A 22,180-nucleotide genomic window follows, 5' to 3' on the forward strand; every position below is an offset into this window, starting at 1 on the left:
TTATTATTATTTTTAAAAACGTGGTACCGATAGTAAATATATTTTTTCTTAAGTTTTATTTATTTATTTTAAAAGTTTAAAATATTAACAAACCCTTTTTTATATTAAAAAGTATTTATTAAAGATATTTTTGAACAAATTATTAAAGGTAATGATTTAAATATTTTATTAAAACTTTTTAAAAGTTTAAAGAGAAGCCGTAAAAGTTTGAGAGTATTTTTATTAATTTTTATCAATATTTGTGGTTTCTTTTTTAAAAAAAATAAAGTAAATTAAAATTTTATTCTGATAAATTTCACATCTTATAAATAAAACAATATATAATAAATAATTTTATTTATTTTTAAAAATAAAAAAAGAGTTTACATAATAAAATAAGAATAAAATACTAATGTACTACCACTCGGTTCATATTAGATCGACACCTCGTCACATAATTGAAGGTTATTTTAAGATGAGTAGTATAGTCCGTGAAACATCATTATTATGTTTTACAAATGCTCGACCTCTACTTTTTTTCTAAATCGAGTGGAAATTGTTGTCATTTTCTTTTTCGTAATTTAAACTATTTAGACTCGTTATTCTATAACCTTAAATTACTTTTTATTTATTATTTAATATAATTTATGCAAATAACAAAAGTCAACGGTAGAATTAAATTATAAACTAATTTGTTTAAAAAAAATGTCATTATAATTTTGAAAATAAAATAATAATATTAAAGCAAAAAATTAATAATTTTATTGTTGCTCCAATAAATAATTTGTTTAATTATTTATAAACTATTAAAAAATCCTAAACAAATCCCAATTTCTTTATAAAAAAAAAAAAAAAAAAAAAAACATGTTCTCAATAATAACCAATTAGCCCAAATATTTTTGAAAAATTATTCTATAAAATAAAACAATATTTCAATAAATATTCTCTCTTCTAATTTTTTATTTGTTTAGCTTAAAAATTGCACGGAAGGAATCAATCATCGACTTTTGAAATGATAATTAATGTCTTATCAACTGAGCTATGCTCGAATTGGTACAAAGTGACTCGTTTTTTTCTCTAAAAACTATGAGTTTATCAACGGTAATTAATTTCACGAGCACGATGATTTAAAAGGGCCGGGACAAGATTGTCAAACAACGCTTTACAAAAATTAAGAATGATTTGGGATTTCTTCAAAAGAAAGGGTTGCAAAATTGGATTAAGACTTCCACTTTATAGAGCAAAAGTTGTAATCCAACAAAATATATATTAAAGGAAACTTAGTCAAAAATCTTTATATAAAATTTGGCTCTAAACCTTAAAATATTGACTTGCTTACCATCACAATGGGATCCAAATCATTCCCAATAGATATATAGTCTTTTAATGCATATCTATTAACAAAATAAAATAAATACATTATTAACTCGGGTTTGGGTTAGATTATGAACTTACTTGAGCTGGGTCGAGTCCCGATAAATGAAAATTTAATGCATTAGGTTGGTTTATGATGTTTGATGATGGAAGTCCCACATCGGCTAATTTAGGGAATGATCATGGGTTTATAAGTGAGGAACATAGTGTCGTGTTCGTCTAACACATGAGAACCAATTCATTCAACCAATTCATTCCGGTTCGGTGCAACCAGACAATTGGGTTAGTCTAAAAAAATGTCAGGCTCTCGAACACGGGTCACGTCAAATTCTCTCTAAAGGCTAGACACGTGGATGAACAAAGAGGCTCACAAGACTTTGACTTTGGAAGTAAATGGCAGTGGATGTCGGCCAAGTTGAACCAATCACTTATTCTCTTTGTTAACAAAAAAGTCCAAAACTTAGTTGAAATAAGAGAATGACCCCACAAGCCCCTCCTTGCAAAAAGTTAAAACGTTTCTAATTTTATTTTATATTGAATATTTTTAAAAATCGTTTTAATTTATATTTATTTTATCTTGTATTAAAAATGTTAAAAAAATTAATTAATTTGATAAATTTAAATTTCTAAGCTTGAGATTATAAAACGTGACATGGTAAATATTAGTATATAGTCTCAAAGACGAATTTTAATATAATTTCATGAATCATTTTTACCCTTTGTTTTTTACTCCAGTAAATAAAATATGCTTATCAATAATTACCATTAAAAAAAAAAAATTACATCAACTTGGCATGATTATTTCACATGGTTAAAATTATTGGGTTAGTTTTCTTTGAAATTTTTTATTGTTGCTAATAAAATTTAATTTTTTTTAAAATAATATATTTATAGTATAAATCGTCCAAAAATATTTATTTTATTATTTTTTGAAAAGTCGATAATAAAATAAACTCGTTCTTATCTAAAGAAAGCTACAAAACTATGGTCATAAAAACAAAGCTATATACAAGTCGATTCGTAGACTCGTTATTTTTTCTTCAATTTTAACACTTGAAAGATATATACGACAATTACATTTTCTTTGACTTTATTTCTTTTAAAATGTCAATTTGTGAAAAATAGAAATTATATTATTTCAATTTAACCTATTTTTCAAATTTTATATATCTACTAGATATATAATTTATAATTTAAATTTTAATTAATTTTAATTAATTAATTGATGTTTTGATGATAACAAACCTACGCTTAATTATCAGTATTTTTGAATTGTCCACAGTATAAGGTTGAGAATAACCATTCCAACGTCTTTTTCAATTACTCAAATTAGAGTTAAAAGAAAGAAGTTTCCGTCGAAACAAGATACCCGACGTGATGATGTGGCGGCAAAATTGACATTAAGACCAATCATACACTATCAAATTCGTGGTTGTTGCTTATTTGCTTACTAGCCAATAACACCCATTTCCTAAAACCTATTTCGGAACGTTTTCTAAAACTTTTTTTTATCATTATTTTAAACTTTTTATTTTCTCGAATAGGGTCGAAGGCTTGAGCATATGTTGTCTGTGCCAACGACAACCCAAATTCTAGCTGATTGACTTACTCGAGAGCGAGAGTAAATACCGCACGATCACATTGCAAGTTTTGACCGAGCGCAATTGTGAGAGTTGGTATATTATCGATATAAATTTGAATTTTATGACTATCGTACCTCTAAACCTCTTGCTTTGTGTATAGTACATAGATGCAACGAGTAAAAATATATGTTCCCGACAATAAGTATAGAATTCGTTAACGATATGTTAATTAATTGAAAAATCAGTCAAATCTCGAGTAAACTATGGATCGACTCGTGGATGCAAGATTGGTTTAATTCAAATTTAAGGCAGATTTGGACCAATGTAGGGCTAGACTTTTAATAAATTATTTTTAGAAAAATAATTTTAATAAATTTGAATAATCAATGGCCAATTATTGACGAACAATTTTCATGTGAACATACAGTAAAACTCACTCACTCCTCACATAATTTATTTATTTATTTTTAAATTACTTGATTTATACATTATAGAAAATGCAAGTGTGACAAGAATCCCATTATGTGGGACCCACTTTAAATTATTTTATATTTTCATTGTTTTTTTTTTAAATAAAAAAAAACTTAATTATTTATTTAAATATCAAAACTATTAATTTATTAATAAATATGATCTAAGGATTTTTAAATTATCTATAAGCAATTTGTGTATTAAATATTTTTTTTCTGTACCCTAAAAGTGGATTTTTCTAATAAAAATAATAATATATATTAATTCAATTAGAACTGTGGAATGGATAAGGTATTGTTAAAAAATTATATTATATTAAATTTGACGGAGTAAAATATTTATTTATTTATTTTACAAGATGCGTCTAAGAGTTTAAAAATAAATAATCGAGATTATTGGTTAAGAGGAACTAAGGAAAAGTTTGGGTAGAGTTTATGTGATGTCCCACATTGGGTGGGAGGAGAACAAACCACCATTTATAAGAGTGTGGAACCCTTCCTTTAGTAGACGCATTTTAAAGCATCGAGGGGAAGCCCGACAGGGAAAGCCCAAAGAGGACAATATCTACTAGCGGTAGATCTGAGCCGTTACAAATAGTATGAAAGCCAGACACCGAACGATATGCCAGTAAGGACGCTGGCCCCAAAGGGGGTGGATTTGGGGGCGGTCCCACATTGATTGGAGGAAGGAAAGAGTGCCAGCGAAGAGGCTGGGCCCGGAAGGGGAGTGGATTGTGATGTCCTACATTGGTTAGGGAGGAGAACAAACCACCATAAGGGTGTGGAAACTTTCCCTTAGTAGATGCGTTTTAAAGCCGCCTTGAGGGGAAGCTCAAAAGGAAAAGCTTGAAGAACAGTATCTGCTAGCGGTGGATCTTGAGGGGAAGCTCAAAAGGAAAAGCCTGAAGAACAGTATCTGCTAGCGGTGGATCTGAGCCGTTACAGTCTAAGAGTCGGCCTAAGTGAAGATCGGCACTCCAAGATTGGGAGGTTACCAGTCATACCTTAGATTTGCCGATCAGACACACTGTAAGGCTAATTACAATATATCGGGAGGTTATAATTTCAATTTTCTTGTTTAAATTTTTGGAAGTGAACGTAGAAGGTTTAGATGATGATTGGATGTGAAGATTAACTAAATACTGTCTTGAAAATTGACAATAGTTAAACATTGTGGTTATCATGCTAACCAGAACTGATAATATCTGTTAGCCGTCTCCTTGAAAATAAAATAAAATAATATATTTTTTTTTTTTTCATTTAGTGGAGAAAAGCCAAACTCAAGAAGAAATCCTCAATGAAAATAGAAGTCAGATTTCACTGCAGGCCAAACACATGTGCCATTAAAAAAATTAAAAAAATGAAATAAAAAAAGAAAAATTAGAAATAAAAAAAAGCCTCCACTTACCTTTTTCCTTTTTGTTTTTTTTTTTATAAATTAAATCAATAATTTAAAGTGGACCCCACAGATCTGGCTTTCAAGATCTGATGATTAGGCAGCCAGACTCCAAAATCCGCCAATGTGGACCGTCTGATTTCGACATCACAAAGGCCTAGTGGCGATCTTGATGTAATGCTTAAAGAGTCGGCCACTTTTATTGGGCCCCTCGACTCTCTCATCCCGTGAGCGTAATGGGCCCATGGGCTTTCTAGGGCCCACTCTTCAGGCCCATTACACTTCGTGACATACTGCTTTATGTCACTATTAAATCACCCAATTAATTACTGTATATCTTTATCCAGAAAGAGACGGAGAGTCGTCTATTTTCAAGATGAACGGTTGAGATTTTCCCCCCATGGATTTATTTAGTAACGTTACTGAAAGGTTCTTGCACGTGTGAATAAATTAGTGGGAGATTTCAAAAAATAAAATAAAACACGCTATGCTACACGTGGGAGTGACGACTTGGATACACGAAACGACGACGTTTGTAAAAGCCATTGGAACGAATAAATAAATAAATAAATAAATTGTATGCATGGTGAGTGTTGAGGCATGACGTCAAATAATTAAGCAAAGATAATCAACCTAATTTTCAGTGAAGTGGATGATTATGCCATCTAAATCAGGATATTTTGACTCTTAATATAACAATAAACAAATAAAATTTAAAATATATTAAATTCATTCAACTGCCTAACGACCCTAAATTTTCATCTAGAGTCGTCGCTAACGTCTCATCATGCTCATCTCTAATGCAGAATATAACTATAAGAATGTTCATCTTTATTAACAAAAAAATTTAAAACTTCAGAATACTTAAAACATTAGAAAACATCATTATAGAGTTTAAAATAAGATAAAACAATTATAAATTAAATAATTTAAATAAATAAAATGTAAACAGTCTATCATAACCAAGACTAAGAATTTTAATATGCAACCATCTTATGCACGTGACATAGTCTCTGATCACGATGCCGCCGTCAACTGTACATGAGCGCATTGCCTTTATTTGAAAAACAATATGACACTCAGCCTGATATTTTGACTTTTCAACTTGTAGTGTCCTCCCTCGAAAACTCGGTGCGACAATTAGGCATTCTTAGACAAAAGAGTGGTCATTCAAGATTGGTCGTTATGAGCAGGGAGGGTTAATTCTCAAGCCAGAAGTAAATAAATAAATATAAATATAATCCTTATTTTGATTATAAAATTTTAATATTTAATAGGTTTGAAATTAACATTTTAATAATTTAAAATTTAAATAAATTGTTATAATTCGTTAATTTTTACCATTAATGCATTATTTTCCTCAATTTTGATTTTATTTTCTAAGTTAATAATTTCCCTAAAATAGCAATAAAACATATATTTCAATGATTTAATTTAAAAAAAAAAAAAAAAAAAAAATCCAGAAAAAAACAAAGACGAAGCTTTCATGTTCATCATCTTCTTCAATGAGTTGATTATTAAACGGAGTCTGGAATCGCGACTCCATTAACGACCAAGAGCTAAGGATCGGTTTGTTCATATAAATAAAATAAAATAAAATTAAAAAAAAAAAAAGAAGAAGAGAAAATTGTGTTATAAAAAGGAAAAAGAAATGAAAGAAAATGGGAGGAAAGAGAAGTTTGGAAGTTTCTGTTCCAAGTTGGGTATGGAACTCACAGTTCTCTCGTCTTTGCAACCACTAAAATCAGCCCCCACTCTCCCCTACACAGATGGGAATTGATCGTCGTCTTTGTCGGCCATTTGAGCTTCACAATTTCATCTCTGATTTCTGTTCTTCATTTTAATAATCCATTGGAACATCTCTCAACTCTCTTCTTTCTTCTTTTTGTTTTTGGTTCGACTAATTTGGGGGTTTCCGCTGGTTCAATATAATATGGTAAAAGTGCGGAATCATTTCTCTATGATTCTTCGTTGTTTTTAGAGTGCCAAGTGTTTGATTACAGCCGCAAAGTACTAGAGATTGTGTTCATTTTTGTTTTTCTTCTTCTTCTTTCTGCCGAATTATTGATTGAAATTCGGCGACATCCATTATTGCGAAGGCTTTGAAATTCAATCTCGATCTGCTACTTTTTTCTTGTTCCTTTTCGTCGTTTTTGATTTATGAGCTCCATGGTTTTAAGGTCGTCGTTAGAAGATGTGAAGTGGAAGAAGACATGGCCGGATTGCTGTGTTTATTATCCTTTCTTCGACGAGTGATGGCTATGCTATGAGGTATGTAGCTTGTTAAGAGTTTTTGTGATGTTTTGAAATGAATACCGTGGAACTTTGAATCTGATATGAACTTGTTAGGAACTTTAAGCAAAAGAGATATCTATTTTCTTTGTGAGATCTGTTCTTATTAGGCAATGCTGTTTGTTTGAAATACTAGGGGGTTTCTACGGCTGCTATGTTGCTGGATTATCTGGTAGTTAATATGTCAAGGGGAGGATTCTTGGTCAGGATTGTTGGATTTTGGTTTGCAATCATTCTTCTTTCTTGTAATTCACAAGGCTTGAACTTAGAAGGACTGTCTCTTTTGGAGCTGAAAAAGGCTTTCAAGGATGAGTTTGATAGGTTGAAGAACTGGAATCCTTCGGACCAGACACCGTGTGGTTGGATCGGTGTGAAATGCACGTCTGGTGAAGCTCCGGTCGTGTGGTCACTCGACTTGAAGTCGAAAAACCTCTCTGGATCTGTGAACCGTGTAATCGGTAACTTGATTCACCTAACTTATCTTGATCTCTCTGACAATGAGTTCACTGGAAACATTCCCAAAGAAATTGGTAATTGTTCAGGTCTTGAGTCTCTTTCTCTGAATAACAACATGTTTGAGGGGGAAATCCCACCTGAATTGGGGAAGCTTTCTTCCTTGAGGAGCTTAAATATTTTTAACAATCGAATAAGTGGTTCGATCCCGGAAGAGCTCGGGAACTTATCGTCACTTGTCGAGCTTATGGCGTACACTAACCAGCTCACCGGACCGTTGCCTCGTTCTATTGGGAATCTCAAGAATCTTAAGAGATTAAGAGCTGGACAGAATGCTATATCTGGAAGCATACCTTCTGAAATAAAAGGGTGCCAGAGTCTTAACATGCTTGGCCTAGCTCAAAATGAGATAGGAGGGGAGCTACCAAAGGAGCTTGGGATGCTTCATAACTTGACTGATATGATTCTTTGGAGTAACCAGTTTTCTGGGACTATTCCTGAGGAGCTTGGGAACTGTTCGAGCCTCGAGGTGCTCGCCCTGTATGCAAATCATCTCGTTGGCCCCATACCAAAGGCATTGGGGAATCTCAGTTCTTTGAAGAAGTTGTATCTTTACAGAAATGGGCTTAATGGGACTATTCCAAAGGAAATTAGTAATCTTTCTCTGGTTGAAGAGATTGATTTCTCAGAGAACTCTTTAACAGGGGACATCCCCTCTGAGTTAAGTAAGATAAAGGGCCTGCGCTTGCTTTTCCTCTTCAAAAACCTGCTCACTGGTGTAATCCCTGATGAACTTAGCACCTTGAGTAACTTGACATGGCTAGACCTATCAATTAATGATCTTAGAGGTCCCATACCATTTGGTTTTCAATATTTGACCAAGATGTTACAGCTGCAGCTCTTTGATAACTCTCTAACTGGTAGCATTCCGTCAGGGCTCGGTCTTTTCAGCTGGCTTTGGGTGGTCGATTTTTCGATCAACAACTTAACCGGGACGATACCGTCTCACCTTTGTCATCATTCTAACCTGAGTATTTTGAACTTGGAGTCTAACAAGTTTTATGGCAACATCCCTTCTGGAATCCTAAACTGTAGACCACTGGTGCAGCTTCGTCTCGGTGGGAACATGCTTACCGGGGCGTTTCCATCAGAACTTTGCAGCTTGAAGAACCTTTCTGCTATTGAACTTGGCCAAAATAATTTCAGTGGTCCAATTCCTAAGGATATTGGAAGATGTCAAAAGTTGCAAAGGCTTCATATTGCAAACAACTTCTTCACATCTAACTTGCCAAAAGAGATTGGAAGTTTAACTCAGTTGGTCACTTTGAATGTTTCATCAAATCAGCTCACTGGTCAGTTGCCACTTGAATTTTTCAACTGCAAGATGCTTCAACGACTCGATCTCAGCCACAACGTCTTTATAGGTTCTTTACCGAATGAGATCGGATCACTTTCGCAACTCGAGCTTCTCATCCTCTCAGGAAATAAGTTCTCAGGAAACATACCTGCAGGACTAGGAAACATGTCTCGTATGACCGAGTTGCAGCTCCGCGGTAACTTGTTTTCTGGTGAAATTCCAAAGGAGTTGGGATCCCTTTTAAGCTTGCAGATTGCAATGGATCTTAGTTATAACAATCTAACTGGGAGAATACCACCAGAGCTTGGAAGACTCTCTCTTTTGGAGATTCTTCTGCTCAATAACAATCATTTGACAGGACAAATTCCTACAGAGTTTGACAACCTATCTAGTTTATCAGTCTGCAACTTCTCCTACAATGATCTTACTGGACCTATACCTTCAATTCCTTTGTTTCAGAACATGGGCATCGATAGCTTCGAAGGCAACGGCGGACTTTGTGGCGGCCCTCTTGGCGATTGCAGCGGGGATCCTTATTCTCGTTCAACGCCATTAGAGAGTGCAAATACATCACGAGGTAAACTCATCACAGGCATTGCTTGTGCTGTAGGTGGGATTTCTCTCATTTTGATTGTGATTATTTTGCATCACATGAGACGTCCACACGAATCTTCGACGCCGAATAAGGAGATTCCGTCCTCTGACTCAGATTTTTACTTACCTCCCAAGGAGGGATTTACCTTCCATGATCTGGTTGAAGTCACAAATAACTTTCATGATAGCTATATCATTGGAAAGGGGGCTTGTGGGACGGTTTATAAGGCCGTGGTACCGACCGGGCAGATCATCGCTGTTAAGAAGCTGGCATCCAACAGGGAAGGAAACAGCATTGAGAACAGTTTTCAGGCTGAAATTTTGACTCTTGGACAGATAAGGCATCGAAATATCGTTAAGCTTTATGGATACAGCTACCACCAAGGCTCCAATCTGCTTCTTTATGAATACATGGCAAAAGGTAGTTTAGGTGAGCTAATCCATGGGTCCTCTTACTGCTTGGATTGGCCAACTCGGTTCACGATCGCGGTGGGAGCTGCCGAAGGACTAGCATATTTGCATCATGACTGCAAACCAAAGATAGTTCACCGTGATATCAAATCAAATAACATTCTCCTCGACGATCACTTCGAAGCTCACGTCGGTGATTTCGGTTTGGCAAAGGTGATTGACATGCCTCATTCTAAGTCGATGTCAGCCGTTGCAGGATCTTATGGATACATCGCTCCTGGTAAGCTCTTTGTTCTAACTCGAATATCAAAATTTTCACAAGTTTTTGGTAGTTATGAGCATATCATTGACATTTTCATCATGCAAACTAGAAGAAATCCTGAAGTAGTATACCTATTCCATTCTCTTTTCTGGGTGCAGAATATGCTTACTCTATGAAGGTTACAGAAAAATGCGATATTTATAGTTTTGGAGTCGTTCTTCTAGAGTTGTTAACGGGAAAAACTCCCGTTCAGCCAATAGATCAGGGAGGCGATCTTGTAACGTGGGTGAAAAATTTTATCCGTGACCATTCATACATGTCGAGAATATTTGATTCTCGGTTGAACCTTCAAGACCGAAGTATCGTCGAGCACATGATGAGTGTACTTAAAATCGCTCTAATGTGCACGAGTATGTCGCCTTTCGATCGACCATCGATGCGAGACGTTGTATCAATGCTTATAGAGTCTAACGAGCAAGAAGTGAACTTCATTCCATCTCCGGATTCGGATCTTCCCCTCAAAGATAACACTGTATGACTGTTTCTCCATTCTTGGAAGTTCCATAAGATGGCTGAAGATTGCTATAATTGCTGATTGGTCCTCCTGATTTTTTTTTCTAACAGGAAATTGATTGGTTTCATAGCTTTTTTTTTTTCTTTTTTTTGAAAATATGTGCATTGAGTTTTGAGTATTTGGGGGTAATTGGTTGAAGATAGGTATTCTCCAATTCTGTATTTTTTGTTAAAGAAGCTAATACAGTTTTCATGTACAGTTGGTAATACCATCTTTCTGTATGTAAAACTATCACTCTTATCAATAAAACTCTTTGAACTTCTTCCTTTCAGTTCCTATCCTAATGTTCTTAAATTTGACTCAAAACTACTCTTAGAACGTTTAATATCTCAAATGGGTGATCGTATGATTTGCATTTATATTTGTTTCTACTAACAAAGCATTCCTGGTATGGGTGTGGAAACCTTTTTCTAGCAGATGCGTTTTATAAGCTTGAGGGGAAGCCCGAAAGGGAAAGTCCCAAAGAGGACAATATCTACTAGGGGTATAATCTTGAGGGGAAGCTCGAAAGGGAAAACCCCAAAGAGGACAATATCTGCTAGGGGTATAACTTTGAGGGGAAGCCTGAAGGGTATAACCTTGAGGGGAAGCCCGAAAGGGAAAGTCCCAAAGAGGATAATATCTACTAGGGGTATAATCTTGAGGGGAAGCTCGAAAGGGAAAACCCCAAAGAGGACAATATCTGCTAGGGGTATAACTTTGAGAGGAAGCCCGAAAGGGAAAGCCCCAAAGAGGACAATATCTACTAGGAGTGTGCTTGAACTGTTACAGGAGAACGTTGGGTCCCCAAGGGGTGGATTGTGAGATCCCACATCGGTTGGGGAGGAGAACAATACATTTCTTATAAGGTGTGGAAATCTCTCCTTAGTAGACGCGTTTTAAAACCTTGAGAGAAAGCTTGAAAGGGAAAGCCATGGTAAGGGTGTGGAAACGGTTTTAAAACCTAAAACTTTGAGGGGAAGCCCGAAAGAGAAAACCCTTATAAGGGTGTGGAAACTTCTCCCTAGTCGACAAGTTTTAAAACCTTGAGGGGAAGCACGAAATGGAAAACTCAAATTAGACAATATTTCCCATGAAGAGGTTTCTAGATATGACAGCTCCAATCAACCTAAAATCTTTAGTCGATGTCGGGTTGCAGTAAATTTAATTGTATCGATACTTCAACACTCTCCTTCACTTATCAACTTCAAAATTTATAGAACGTCTAACGAGTGGAAATCATTGTTAATTAAGGAGGAAACAACATTATAGTAGTTCAAACACAAATCTCCTACTCTGATACGATACGATAGATCTCACTATGTCGATGCATGGGACTCTGTTTATAAGTCAAATTGGATTTTGATATGCAAGATTTGGTGGAAGAATGGCCTTGGAAAGAGCCATTAGTGAACAGAATAATCTCTTGACTTTTATAAAACTATTCACTCCAATTCTTTGCCCAAGTTGAGAGCTGATAACGAAATCCTCTATTCTTCACTCTAATTCTTTATCTTCGTTGTACTAAAAGAATCGAATTTTTAACTCAACATTCTTCATTTGATCATGACATGTCGTTAGAGATGTTGATGGGGCTGGCTTCTTTGTCTCAATCTTGGCCCCGGGATAGGATGGAGATTGGAGCAGGGTTGGAGACGAGAATGAGGAATGTAATCCCCACTCTCACCCCCATTTAGCAAACGGAAAAAAAAATCTCTATGCTTCCTCTCCCATTTTCGTTTAAACGGGATTTTCCACTATGTACCGGAAAAGTCCCCACGAAGTCTAATCCTACAAGTTAAATGGACATCTCTATGTATTATAAAAAAATATAGAAATACAAAAAAAAAAAAAAAAAAAAAAAATTGTTAATGTTAATGTTTTAAGCAATATCACAATCTACTTACCTACGATGGATCCTCTGCCCGTAATGTGTTATTGGGCTGCCCGTCGGCAGAAAGAGACTGTCCATCTTCTTGTTTTACATTTTCGTCTGTCGCCATCTATCAGAACACTTCACTGTTCATATATATATATATATATATATATATATATATATATATATATATATATTTATTTATTTTTCTAATTTTAAAAGTTGACCGATAAATATTTTTCTCAACTATAGGGCTGTAGGAACCTAAAAAAATCAATTATTATACCTAGATTTGATTTTAATAAAAATTTTGACCAAATTTGGAATTCCCCATACTATTGTAATTTATTATTATTAATTTTTTAAATTTTGATATTGAAGTTAAATAAGTTTATTATTAAAAAAAAAAAAAAAAAACAGAAAAAGATATTTCTTTTATTTGAACCTCCCACTTTTAAAAAATGATTACATGTTAATAGTTAGTAAATTAAGTTTATTTTAATAGGCTACTTGTTTTACGCATAATAAAAAGGTATGTTAGTGAAGCGTGATTGACACCGTTAATACTACTCAAAAAGACCTTCTACACACCCTTTGTTAAATGATCGAGTTTAGTCAAAATTTGCTATAGAAGTTGCTCCGACTTTGGACTAACCTCTTGGAAATATATAATTGGACAATTTCATTGGTTTTTGCATGACTTGACTCGTTTTTTTAACTGGTTTAATAGTTGGGACAATAGGATTTTTAGTTTTTTAAGATGTGTGGTTAGCAAGACCGAATTTGTATCATTTTTTCTTGTACAACCATTTTGTTCATAGCAATAATTCAAGTATCCTATTGTGAACCAAAATGTCATTTTTGCTAATATGGGAAACCACTCAAACCCAATCCAACTTTTAAAGAGATTTCTTTTACGCATAATAAGCGATTTGTTTTATTCTACTTTAAAGCAGGACCGACATCACTACTATTAGTAAACACTCTCTCTGTAAACACTCTCTCTCTAAGGGATCGAGTTTAGTCGAAATTTGCTGTAAAAATTACTTCAGCTTCAGACTAACTATTGGGAAAGATATAATTGGGTAATTCATTCTTATTAGAAAAAGGAAGTTAGTCTGGAAAGATAGAATTGGGTAATTCATTCTTATTAGAAAAAGGAACCGTTTACTTGTCATATCTCTTTGTTCTTTGAGTTGTTCTAGTAGTCGGGTAGGAAAATCTTGCAACTTTGACAGACTAGAGACGTGTGGTAAGTACGACAAGATTCATATCATATTTACATTTATATGGTTTAAAAAAAAAAAAAAACCAACGTCCTTTTTACTAATATTGTTCCCACTCAAAGCATTTTAGGATCTAAGCCCAATGGGAATGAAGGCATGTGATGTATAAGATATATTGCTTGAAGGGTTCAGTCCTGATGTGAAAGAATGGCTCATAATTGGATAAATAGCACTCAAATAGAAATTGCCCCCCACATAAGAAAGCATGATGAGGATTTTCTTTAGCGCAGTTCATCTATATATCAATTTGGCTCTCTTTAGATACAACAAAAATTGCTACCATGGCATATTGTTAAGCCTCCAGCTCAAACAAAAACATCTATCATCAAACATTATAATAAGATTATTGTGATTATAATAAATAAATTAAAAAAAAAAAAAGAAGAAATCTAATCTTGGTAGATAATATATAATAAAAGTAGATTGCATGATATGATGCTCCAATTTCAAATCAGGCTAGTTGGGCAATTTGAAGAAGATGAAAGATTTGATGTTACAACAGGATATTATATTTTAATAGTTTTTCTAATGGTTAATTTGTGGTGATGATAACTTTGCTTAGATTCATTTAGATTAGAAGACCCTTGGTGTAATTATTGCATCTAAGAAAGAAATTTAGAAAGTTAACAATGGGAACAAAGATTTCACATAAACAAATATGGAGTTGTGAGGTGAGGTGTAACGGCTCAAGTCTACCGCTAGCATATATTGTCCGCTTTAGCTCATTATAAATGGTACCAAAGCCAGACACTGAGCAGTGTGCCAACAAGGATATAGAGCCTTCAAGGGAGGTGCATTGTGAGATCTCATATCGATTCGAAAGGGGAACGAAACATTTCTTACAAGGATGTGGAAACCTCTCCTTAATAGATGCGTTTTAAAACTTCAAGGATAACGACGATATATAATAGGCCAAAGCGAACCATATCTATTGAAACTTTGGCGGGTGTGAATGGAAACAGAATTTGATGCTAACTTCTTCCAAACCATCTTGGGCTGTGTAGCGCATAGGAGGTTGGCGCCACCAAGCCAACAGAAACTTAATCCTCCACCAGAGGAAATGTCTAACAACCACCTTAGTGGAAATTTAATCCTCAAACAGTTCACTATTGTGGATGTTTCAATTTAGCCTACAGACTTTTGATTACATAGGCACTAAAAAATAGACCACATTTCTAAACAACATTATTATCTACTTTGAACCAAAAAATTTAGTCACGATCTTAATAATTACCATTTTCCAACAGATTGATTGCACCATAAACTTAGTAATGTGATGGAATTACCACTCCTAAATTTGTTTTTGTTACTTCTGCCTCCCATTTGTCCTTATGAACAAATATTAAGAAACATTTCTATTTGTTATTTCTCTCTAACTATCCTTCCTCTTCATGAGTCTCGCAAGTTTTTACCTTAGTAACCAATGGCTATCTCTTCTCTTTGCATCTAACTTTGGTAGTTTTGGTCTCAACAAACCTCCTTTTAGACCTACTTCCTCAACCCTGACAACCCTTTTATCCTCAAACATTGCTCTAAAAGTTTAGCTGGGTCTAAGATCATTGAGCCTATCAAAACAATGAGGCTTGCCTAATAAATACTACAATATTCCAAAAATTTTGAGAACTGGAAAGGCTAATGCTATTGGATTTCAGAGTGAATTGAAACAAGTAGCTTGATTGATCGTTGCCCAATCAAAGAACTTGCTGATTCTGATACTTAATAGTTTTTTCCCATCATACAATCTCCCTCTGTTTCCTCTGTTTCCTCTGTTTCAGCATCTGTGTTTGGCTCTCCCTAACTGGTTTCTTAAAATCTTGATTAAAAAAATGAGTAAAAATAAATATGTAAATAAAATAGGCCCAAGCTTTTACCATTGACAGAGGGAAACAATGGTTTTGAGTTAAATAGCAACACCCTCTAGGCCTCTACATTCTTCATTTTTATGATTTACCCGTAAAAAAAAAAAAGAAAAAAGAAAAAAATTCCACTAATGTACCTTGTATTCCTTCTTATGGAAAGGCGATTTGACAGAAGAAATCAATTCCTAATAAACTGCCAAAACACAGCCCGTTTGACCTCCGTCAAGTCTACAGAGAAAAATAGGCTAAAAATTACAGAAATAAAAAGGAAAATGGAGACAATAAGATCAAGAGCATCCAAAAAGCAGAGAACTCTTCAGTAGTGAACGCCTGATTTCACGTACGGAATAACATGAAATGCAATTATTACCGACCATTATATGCCACAGGAGTACTGAACAAACGTTGATATATTATTAATAACCTCAAAGGTACATGGTAAAAAAAAAAAAAAAAAAAAAAGGTGACCTTTACTAGGAAATACTGCCCTAAGATAACCGGGGAATTCAAATTCCTTCGCTATACTCATATTCATGACGCAAAATAGCCTTCCTTTCCTGAACTACATTATAGAATCTAGCTTTGGAAAGGCCAAGATCATGACAGTAAAAGTAAAACTAGTAGAGAAGTAGAACAGAGTAGAGTGAACTTAGCTGGTCTGGTGCTTCACCACGAGAAATCCTTCTTCCAGTTTACTTCGTCGTCACTGAAATAAAACCCATCTTCCAAAACCAACCAAGAGCATTTCCTGAGGGCACTACAGCGATATATATCTCTTGGTACCTTGAATGCGTCAAAACTCTTCCTTGTACGGTCAAGCTTGACAGTGCATGAGAATTGAGAGGTTGTAGTAATCCAGAAGTTGGTCCTGACGGGCCAACTGAAATCATCATGCTCTTGGAGCGCACGCCCGCCGATATCACTGTCTTTGGACGCGCACCATATCACCAGAGGAAGTGAGGAGTTGTTTGTGAAGCCATTGATCACACGGACTTCGTATTCTATGCCATACAGTTGCTCTGGAGGTAACAATGACATGAAAACAGTGAAGAATGGAAATAAAATGAGCATCAGAATACTAATGAGTATCTTCATGATCATTAAGAATGGAAATTGGAAATTTCTGGTGTAAACGATGGCAGTCTTGTTCAAGCTTTATATGCTCTCAAAATGGTAATTCTAGACTATTTACGTTCTCTATGATGAGAATGTACTAGTTCGGTGAAATGCACTTCCACTATTCATATTCTGTGTTAAATATGAAATGAAATGGTTGTGAAAAACTTAGATATCAGAACCGTATTTTATCTTTTCTAGATATTCTTGTAAACAAATCGAGAGAGGATTATATGCTCCTCCATTAATTTGACACGTTTTCTATATATCGAACATTTGGAAAAGACATATAGACGGAAACCTACTAGCAGCGACGCGGCGCGTGATTTTGTTCAGAACTTTCTTTAGGAAAATGATGAAAATCTTAAATGACAGTGTTTTCAAGCTAGCCCCCCTGAAGAAAATGGCAGTGTACTTTAATAATCACACCGTGGACCAAAATATGCGATGTGAATGAGCTTTATGCAACACCAACGCCAATAGTTCAGAAAGTACTTTCCGATTACTATAAACTTCTATAAAAAAAAAAAATACTAAACTATAATCATCCGAAAATCTTAGTGCTCATGTAAACACTTTGAATTCACAAAATTGAATATAATAGTTTAGAAGCTCTTCGATAATTATTTTCTTTCTAATCATCCTGTAATCTTTTATTGAAATGGGGTTTAAAAATCTAATCAATCAAAATTCATGAGCTAAATCATACATTCATAGATATAAAATAATAATAAACTAATACTCGTTCCAAAAAAAACGTGCTTTTCTTTCCAAAGTGTTTCAAAAGTGAAAATTCTAGACAAACTTGTTATGTTCGTTAACAAGTTTAGTTTTAAAAATAGAAAACTAAAAAGACATTAGCTTAATTATCTACCAAATTCTAATTTCAACTATTCCTTTTATCTAAGGTCCCTGAGAAAGAATATTACTCAAATGCTACCCTTGGATCCAAGGACTACAAGATACTCGAGACGATTATCGATTAACTATACTCTTGCTTCGAAAATAATGACCCAAGAATTTCAGAGTACCTGTACTTATAGGGTCCACTGAAAGTACCTCCTTCGAAAAATAATCTTCGTGAGCTCCGCTGACATTTTCAGGTTGGAAAGCTGCGGTCAAAGTGTATGTCAAAGTCTAGATCATTGTTCATCATACATACTACACAAGTCTACTTTACTCCAGACTTTTTAAAAAATAAATAAATAAATAAATACCGACTGTTCAGTGGTGCTTAAGTAAACAGTTATCGATCATTTTTTATAGAACGCTACGTTTACCATTTTCAGAGTTCGGCAATATGTAAAACTGACCTCTACACCCTTACCCAAACAAGGTTTAGCCTCATAGGAGCACCAATTAGATCTCTCAAATTCACTCCCCCCATCTTATCGCTATCCTATGTATTAATATCAACTATTACGATATAATTTATATCAATCCACTTGTGGCACACTCCTAGATAAACTCAAATCTTCAGCCTACAGAACAAAAAATGGAAAAAGAAAAAAAAAGAAAAGAAAAGAAAAAAGATATGGTGCCTTATCCACTCTACGAACAAAATGGTGTCTGTCACGGTCCTATCGTGTCTAACAGTCCTTAGAATGTGACCAATTATACTTGGGTATAAAATGATGGTTCTAATTCTCCCATATTGAAACAATATCAGTCGCCTTACCATTATACTATATTGACGCCTCAATTTCTGTTCACTAGCAATGCATCACGTTCGACAAATCAGATTATTTGTTTCTACTTTCTCTAAGACTTCGCTACAGTCAACTCGTCTTTAATTAACTTTAGTACCTGAAATGGACCATAAAGCCAAATGCATCAATGGTTTCAATACATAAATAATGATCTCATTGGAAGTTTGAGTGATCTTAAAAGAGAGATGATTTGTAACCAACATCAATGGTAAACAAACCTAACAGTTTTTGGAGAGAAAATTACTGAGATGAGAAGTAAAAAAAAACCTTTCTAACCTTGGCACTAAAGAAAGGCTGTGAGGCAGACTACTTCTCGGCCTCACCACCGAGCACGAACCAATATGGTTCATTAGGTAACGACCAATGACAAGTGTGGTTCCACTATGCAAACTGGCATTCGGTTCCTTCTGCAACAGAACGATGGCAGGGACTGAACCATAAATCACCGACCCACGGGCATAGTGCTGGGTTTTCCCGTCTGGAACGGAAAGAAGAAAAAGGCATAACAATTTGAAAAGAGCATACTCCATTAATTTGAAGCCACGATTACAAGACCATGCTTATGAATGTCCCCCATCACATTGAAAAAGATAAAAATAACCATCTGTAGTAAGCGCAGGAGTGTCAAACAAAGCATAGCTAAACCAACTAAGGCATATACTTTAGCCAAGACAATGTTTGAACTAAAAGGAAAGAAAAATGAGGTTATTATTTCACAAAGATAAAAGCGACCTAGCAGTACAAGAATATATTTATTCACAAGAATGCTAAAACCTATGAACAGTTCCATTCATTCGCATGTAAGCCATACCATAAGAATAGTGTACCTTTGGAATTGAGACTGGCTTAGTCAATCTCACCCAGGCTGCTTAACCGATATATTTCATCTTCAAGGCCAGAAAAGTGATTCAAAAGTTCTTTATGAAGTTCTCAGGAATCGACATGACTTTCTTCCAACAGTGAGAGACACTGGTGCATAACCTTTAATCGATTAGTTAGCAATTCCATTCCCTTACCGATTCCATTCCCTTACCGATTCCTTCAGGAAGCTTTCTTTTCCTGCTAGATGGTCCTTAAACGATCTCCATGCTCTTACATTCCCAAAATATCAAGCTATCCGTCAAGATATACAAGCATTTACTCATAAGAGTAATATATAACGACTTTTCAGAACTCAGTAGTAATAAATTAAGAATAAACAGATTAAAAAACTGCGTCAAAATTTAATTAGCTGCTAATTACGTGCAAATCTGAAAGGTAAATGCCATGCCAATGCCTCGTCTTCACATACCGTAAAAACACGCGACAATGAGAATCGCCAAAGAAAAAAAAAACATTAAAGATTAAAAGAAATCGCAGAGCGGATACGGTGAGGCTTTCGACCAATGAAATCAAGCCTGATTTACTTGATAAATTCAAATCCTCCAGTTTATTGAGCAGCTGAACACGATTCTCGACGGCCTGTAAAATATAATTGTACATCAATCAGTCACTGGAAGGAAGTATCTGCCGTTCACGAAATCTAATAGCAGAAATTCAACAACATACGAGAGCAAATGCTGAAGGACTTAGTCCAGAAAATGAAGAAAATATTATAGAACAAATATGGATACCGATAAATCCTTGCGGATTCAACCACAGATTGCGAGTAGTAACAAACAATCGAAGCATGATCACACCCGAAACATTGCTAACAAAATAGAATTCGACTCAAAATCATTTTCCGAAAACCAGAAGAAAGAAACTTCAAAGTGAGATGCAATGGATAAACGGAAATTACATCTGAAGACGAAATGGCATCGAGAATGCTCAGCAAATCGCCGCTTGACCCTCTTCCGTCCATCGCTCCTCTTGCTCTTCCTCGCGCGCGTAATCCATCCGTTTGCGTATTCGAAGCTTTCCCGCCTTCGGGATGCGTAAAAAAGTAAGCCCGGTCCAGGAAGTTGGATTTTATATGACCCTTCAACTTTTCATTATTTCATTTTTACCCCAAAATTATGTTCTTTTATGTGGGCCGCCCCAACAGCCCAGACGATTTTTCCTCTTATAGCCGTAACTTTTTCCCTGCAAACTACAATATTTCGTAATATTATAAATTTAATATATTATTATGATATATTTATTTTTAAGTATTATGGTCATAATATTTCACGTATAAAAAAATTAGATTTTTTCTTATTAGATAAATGAAACTGAGACGGAGCTAACAAGCTCCGTCTCGACCCTATTTCTCATCCCGTCTCGCCTCCATTTTTTTACCTATAAAAATAAAAAATTTGATAAAATTTCCCGTAGAGAATCCAATCCCGATAAATTATTCAAGAAAAACCTCACCCAATTTCAGAATTTCGCAAAGATAAGAAATGAAATAGAAACGAGGACGAGGATGAGGACGGAGAAGACTTTCCGAGTAAGATGGTAGTGGAAAGCATTGGTACATGAAGCAGCTTATTCATTAATATGTAGATTACATTACAGAGCTAATGCTCCAACGCTCTTTACTGTCGACATACACCTGATATACACAAAACGACACCAAGTTAGCGAGACGACAAGTCGTCTAGCAACGGACTAAAGGGTTCATCTGTGCCTAGCGACCTGACCCGCCACCTCTCCCCGATCCAGACCCAGACCCGGATCCCGTACCCGGACCACTACTCGATCCACCTCCGCCGCCTCCGCCTCCGCCACCACCGCCTCCACCTCCGCCGCCTCTTCTGTTAATAGTTTCCATGCCGCCGCCGGCGTCGGCGTTGGGCTGCTGCTGAGCGAAGCTACTGCTTACGATCAAAACCAAAAAACAGAGGAAAATTCCTGGTCGAGCCATGTGTGGATATGGATAGGGATAGAGAGCATATGTTCGGTTTTATCGTTATTTATAGAGAGCATTTGGGAGATGAGATTTGGGAGTATGGCAGTTGTTGAAGTCTTGGCTTGACAAGGAGGCTCTGGACCGTTGATCTGGCTACCCATGTGGCGGCCTTTTGGCCACCCGATTTGACAACACAGCAAATATATATATAATATTACTCGTTTCGCCTCTTTATGCATGTATATTAACACAAAATTAATTTATTATATATTTATTTATTTATTTACTTACTAAATAATAAATAAATAAATATTTCTTTTTATGTGCATGCGTGCATGCATGCATACTTTGAACAAAAAGCCGCCACCTTCTTGCAAACACAAAAATCAAAACAGTGACCGAATTCCTACACCTCCAACACGACCACTACACGACAACACTTGTTTTTTTTTTTGTGACAGCTTATGGGCGAACAGCGCCACTGACCGGACCGACGTCTCCACCGACACAACGCTGCCGCCGCCCCCAATGCCACCAGCTCCACCAACGCCAGCCAAATTATTCGATCCCGGCGGCACCCCCTCAGCATCGGCATCGCCTCCATCCCTGCGTACCCGTTAAGGCGTGAATAAAGATTAAATTTATCCACCATTAATTTAGGTTCCCATGGATAATAATAATGTTTTGTGTTTCTTTTTTTTTTTTTAATTAAATTTTTTTAAAAAAACGTGAACGAGAAAATAGGTCGAAAACAATGTTATAAACTAAAAACAACGGCAACAACAACCGTTTTGATAG

The 22,180-nt window shown here is 35.3% G+C and overlaps 2 protein-coding genes and 1 long non-coding RNA gene across 3 annotated transcripts; 1 reads left to right on the forward strand and 2 right to left on the reverse strand.

Annotated features, from left to right (window-relative positions):
* Positions 1-6,342: 6,342 nt before the first annotated feature.
* Positions 6,343-11,016, forward strand: LOC111791810 (uncharacterized). The gene is made up of 3 exons (XM_023673293.2): positions 6,343-7,073; positions 7,231-10,189; positions 10,330-11,016. Exons 2-3 carry the CDS (start codon positions 7,249-7,251, stop codon positions 10,707-10,709), a joined length of 3,321 nt encoding a protein of 1,106 aa, XP_023529061.2. The 5' UTR covers positions 6,343-7,073; positions 7,231-7,248; the 3' UTR covers positions 10,710-11,016.
* A 2,846-nt stretch (positions 11,017-13,862) lies between these two features.
* Positions 13,863-17,137, reverse strand: LOC147793309 (S-protein homolog 24-like). The gene is made up of 2 exons (XM_087122065.1): positions 15,883-17,137; positions 13,863-14,205 (listed from the first exon to the last, which is right to left on the reverse strand). The coding sequence occupies exon 1, from the start codon at positions 16,844-16,846 to the stop codon at positions 16,412-16,414; it is 435 nt and encodes a 144-aa protein (XP_086978191.1). The 5' UTR covers positions 16,847-17,137; the 3' UTR covers positions 13,863-14,205; positions 15,883-16,411.
* Positions 17,138-17,214: 77 nt separating this feature from the next.
* Positions 17,215-20,636, reverse strand: LOC111791532 (uncharacterized). The gene is made up of 7 exons (XR_002814661.2): positions 20,351-20,636; positions 19,939-20,031; positions 19,398-19,661; positions 18,847-19,048; positions 18,540-18,667; positions 17,893-17,973; positions 17,215-17,255 (listed from the first exon to the last, which is right to left on the reverse strand). It is a non-coding gene; the product is annotated as an uncharacterized LOC111791532 (long non-coding RNA).
* Positions 20,637-22,180: the final 1,544 nt, after the last annotated feature.

The sequence above is a fragment of the Cucurbita pepo genome, chromosome 3 (assembly GCF_057944985.1).
Source record: "Cucurbita pepo subsp. pepo isolate OVF chromosome 3, ASM5794498v1, whole genome shotgun sequence".
In the NCBI taxonomy this organism is placed as follows: domain Eukaryota; kingdom Viridiplantae; phylum Streptophyta; class Magnoliopsida; order Cucurbitales; family Cucurbitaceae; genus Cucurbita; species Cucurbita pepo.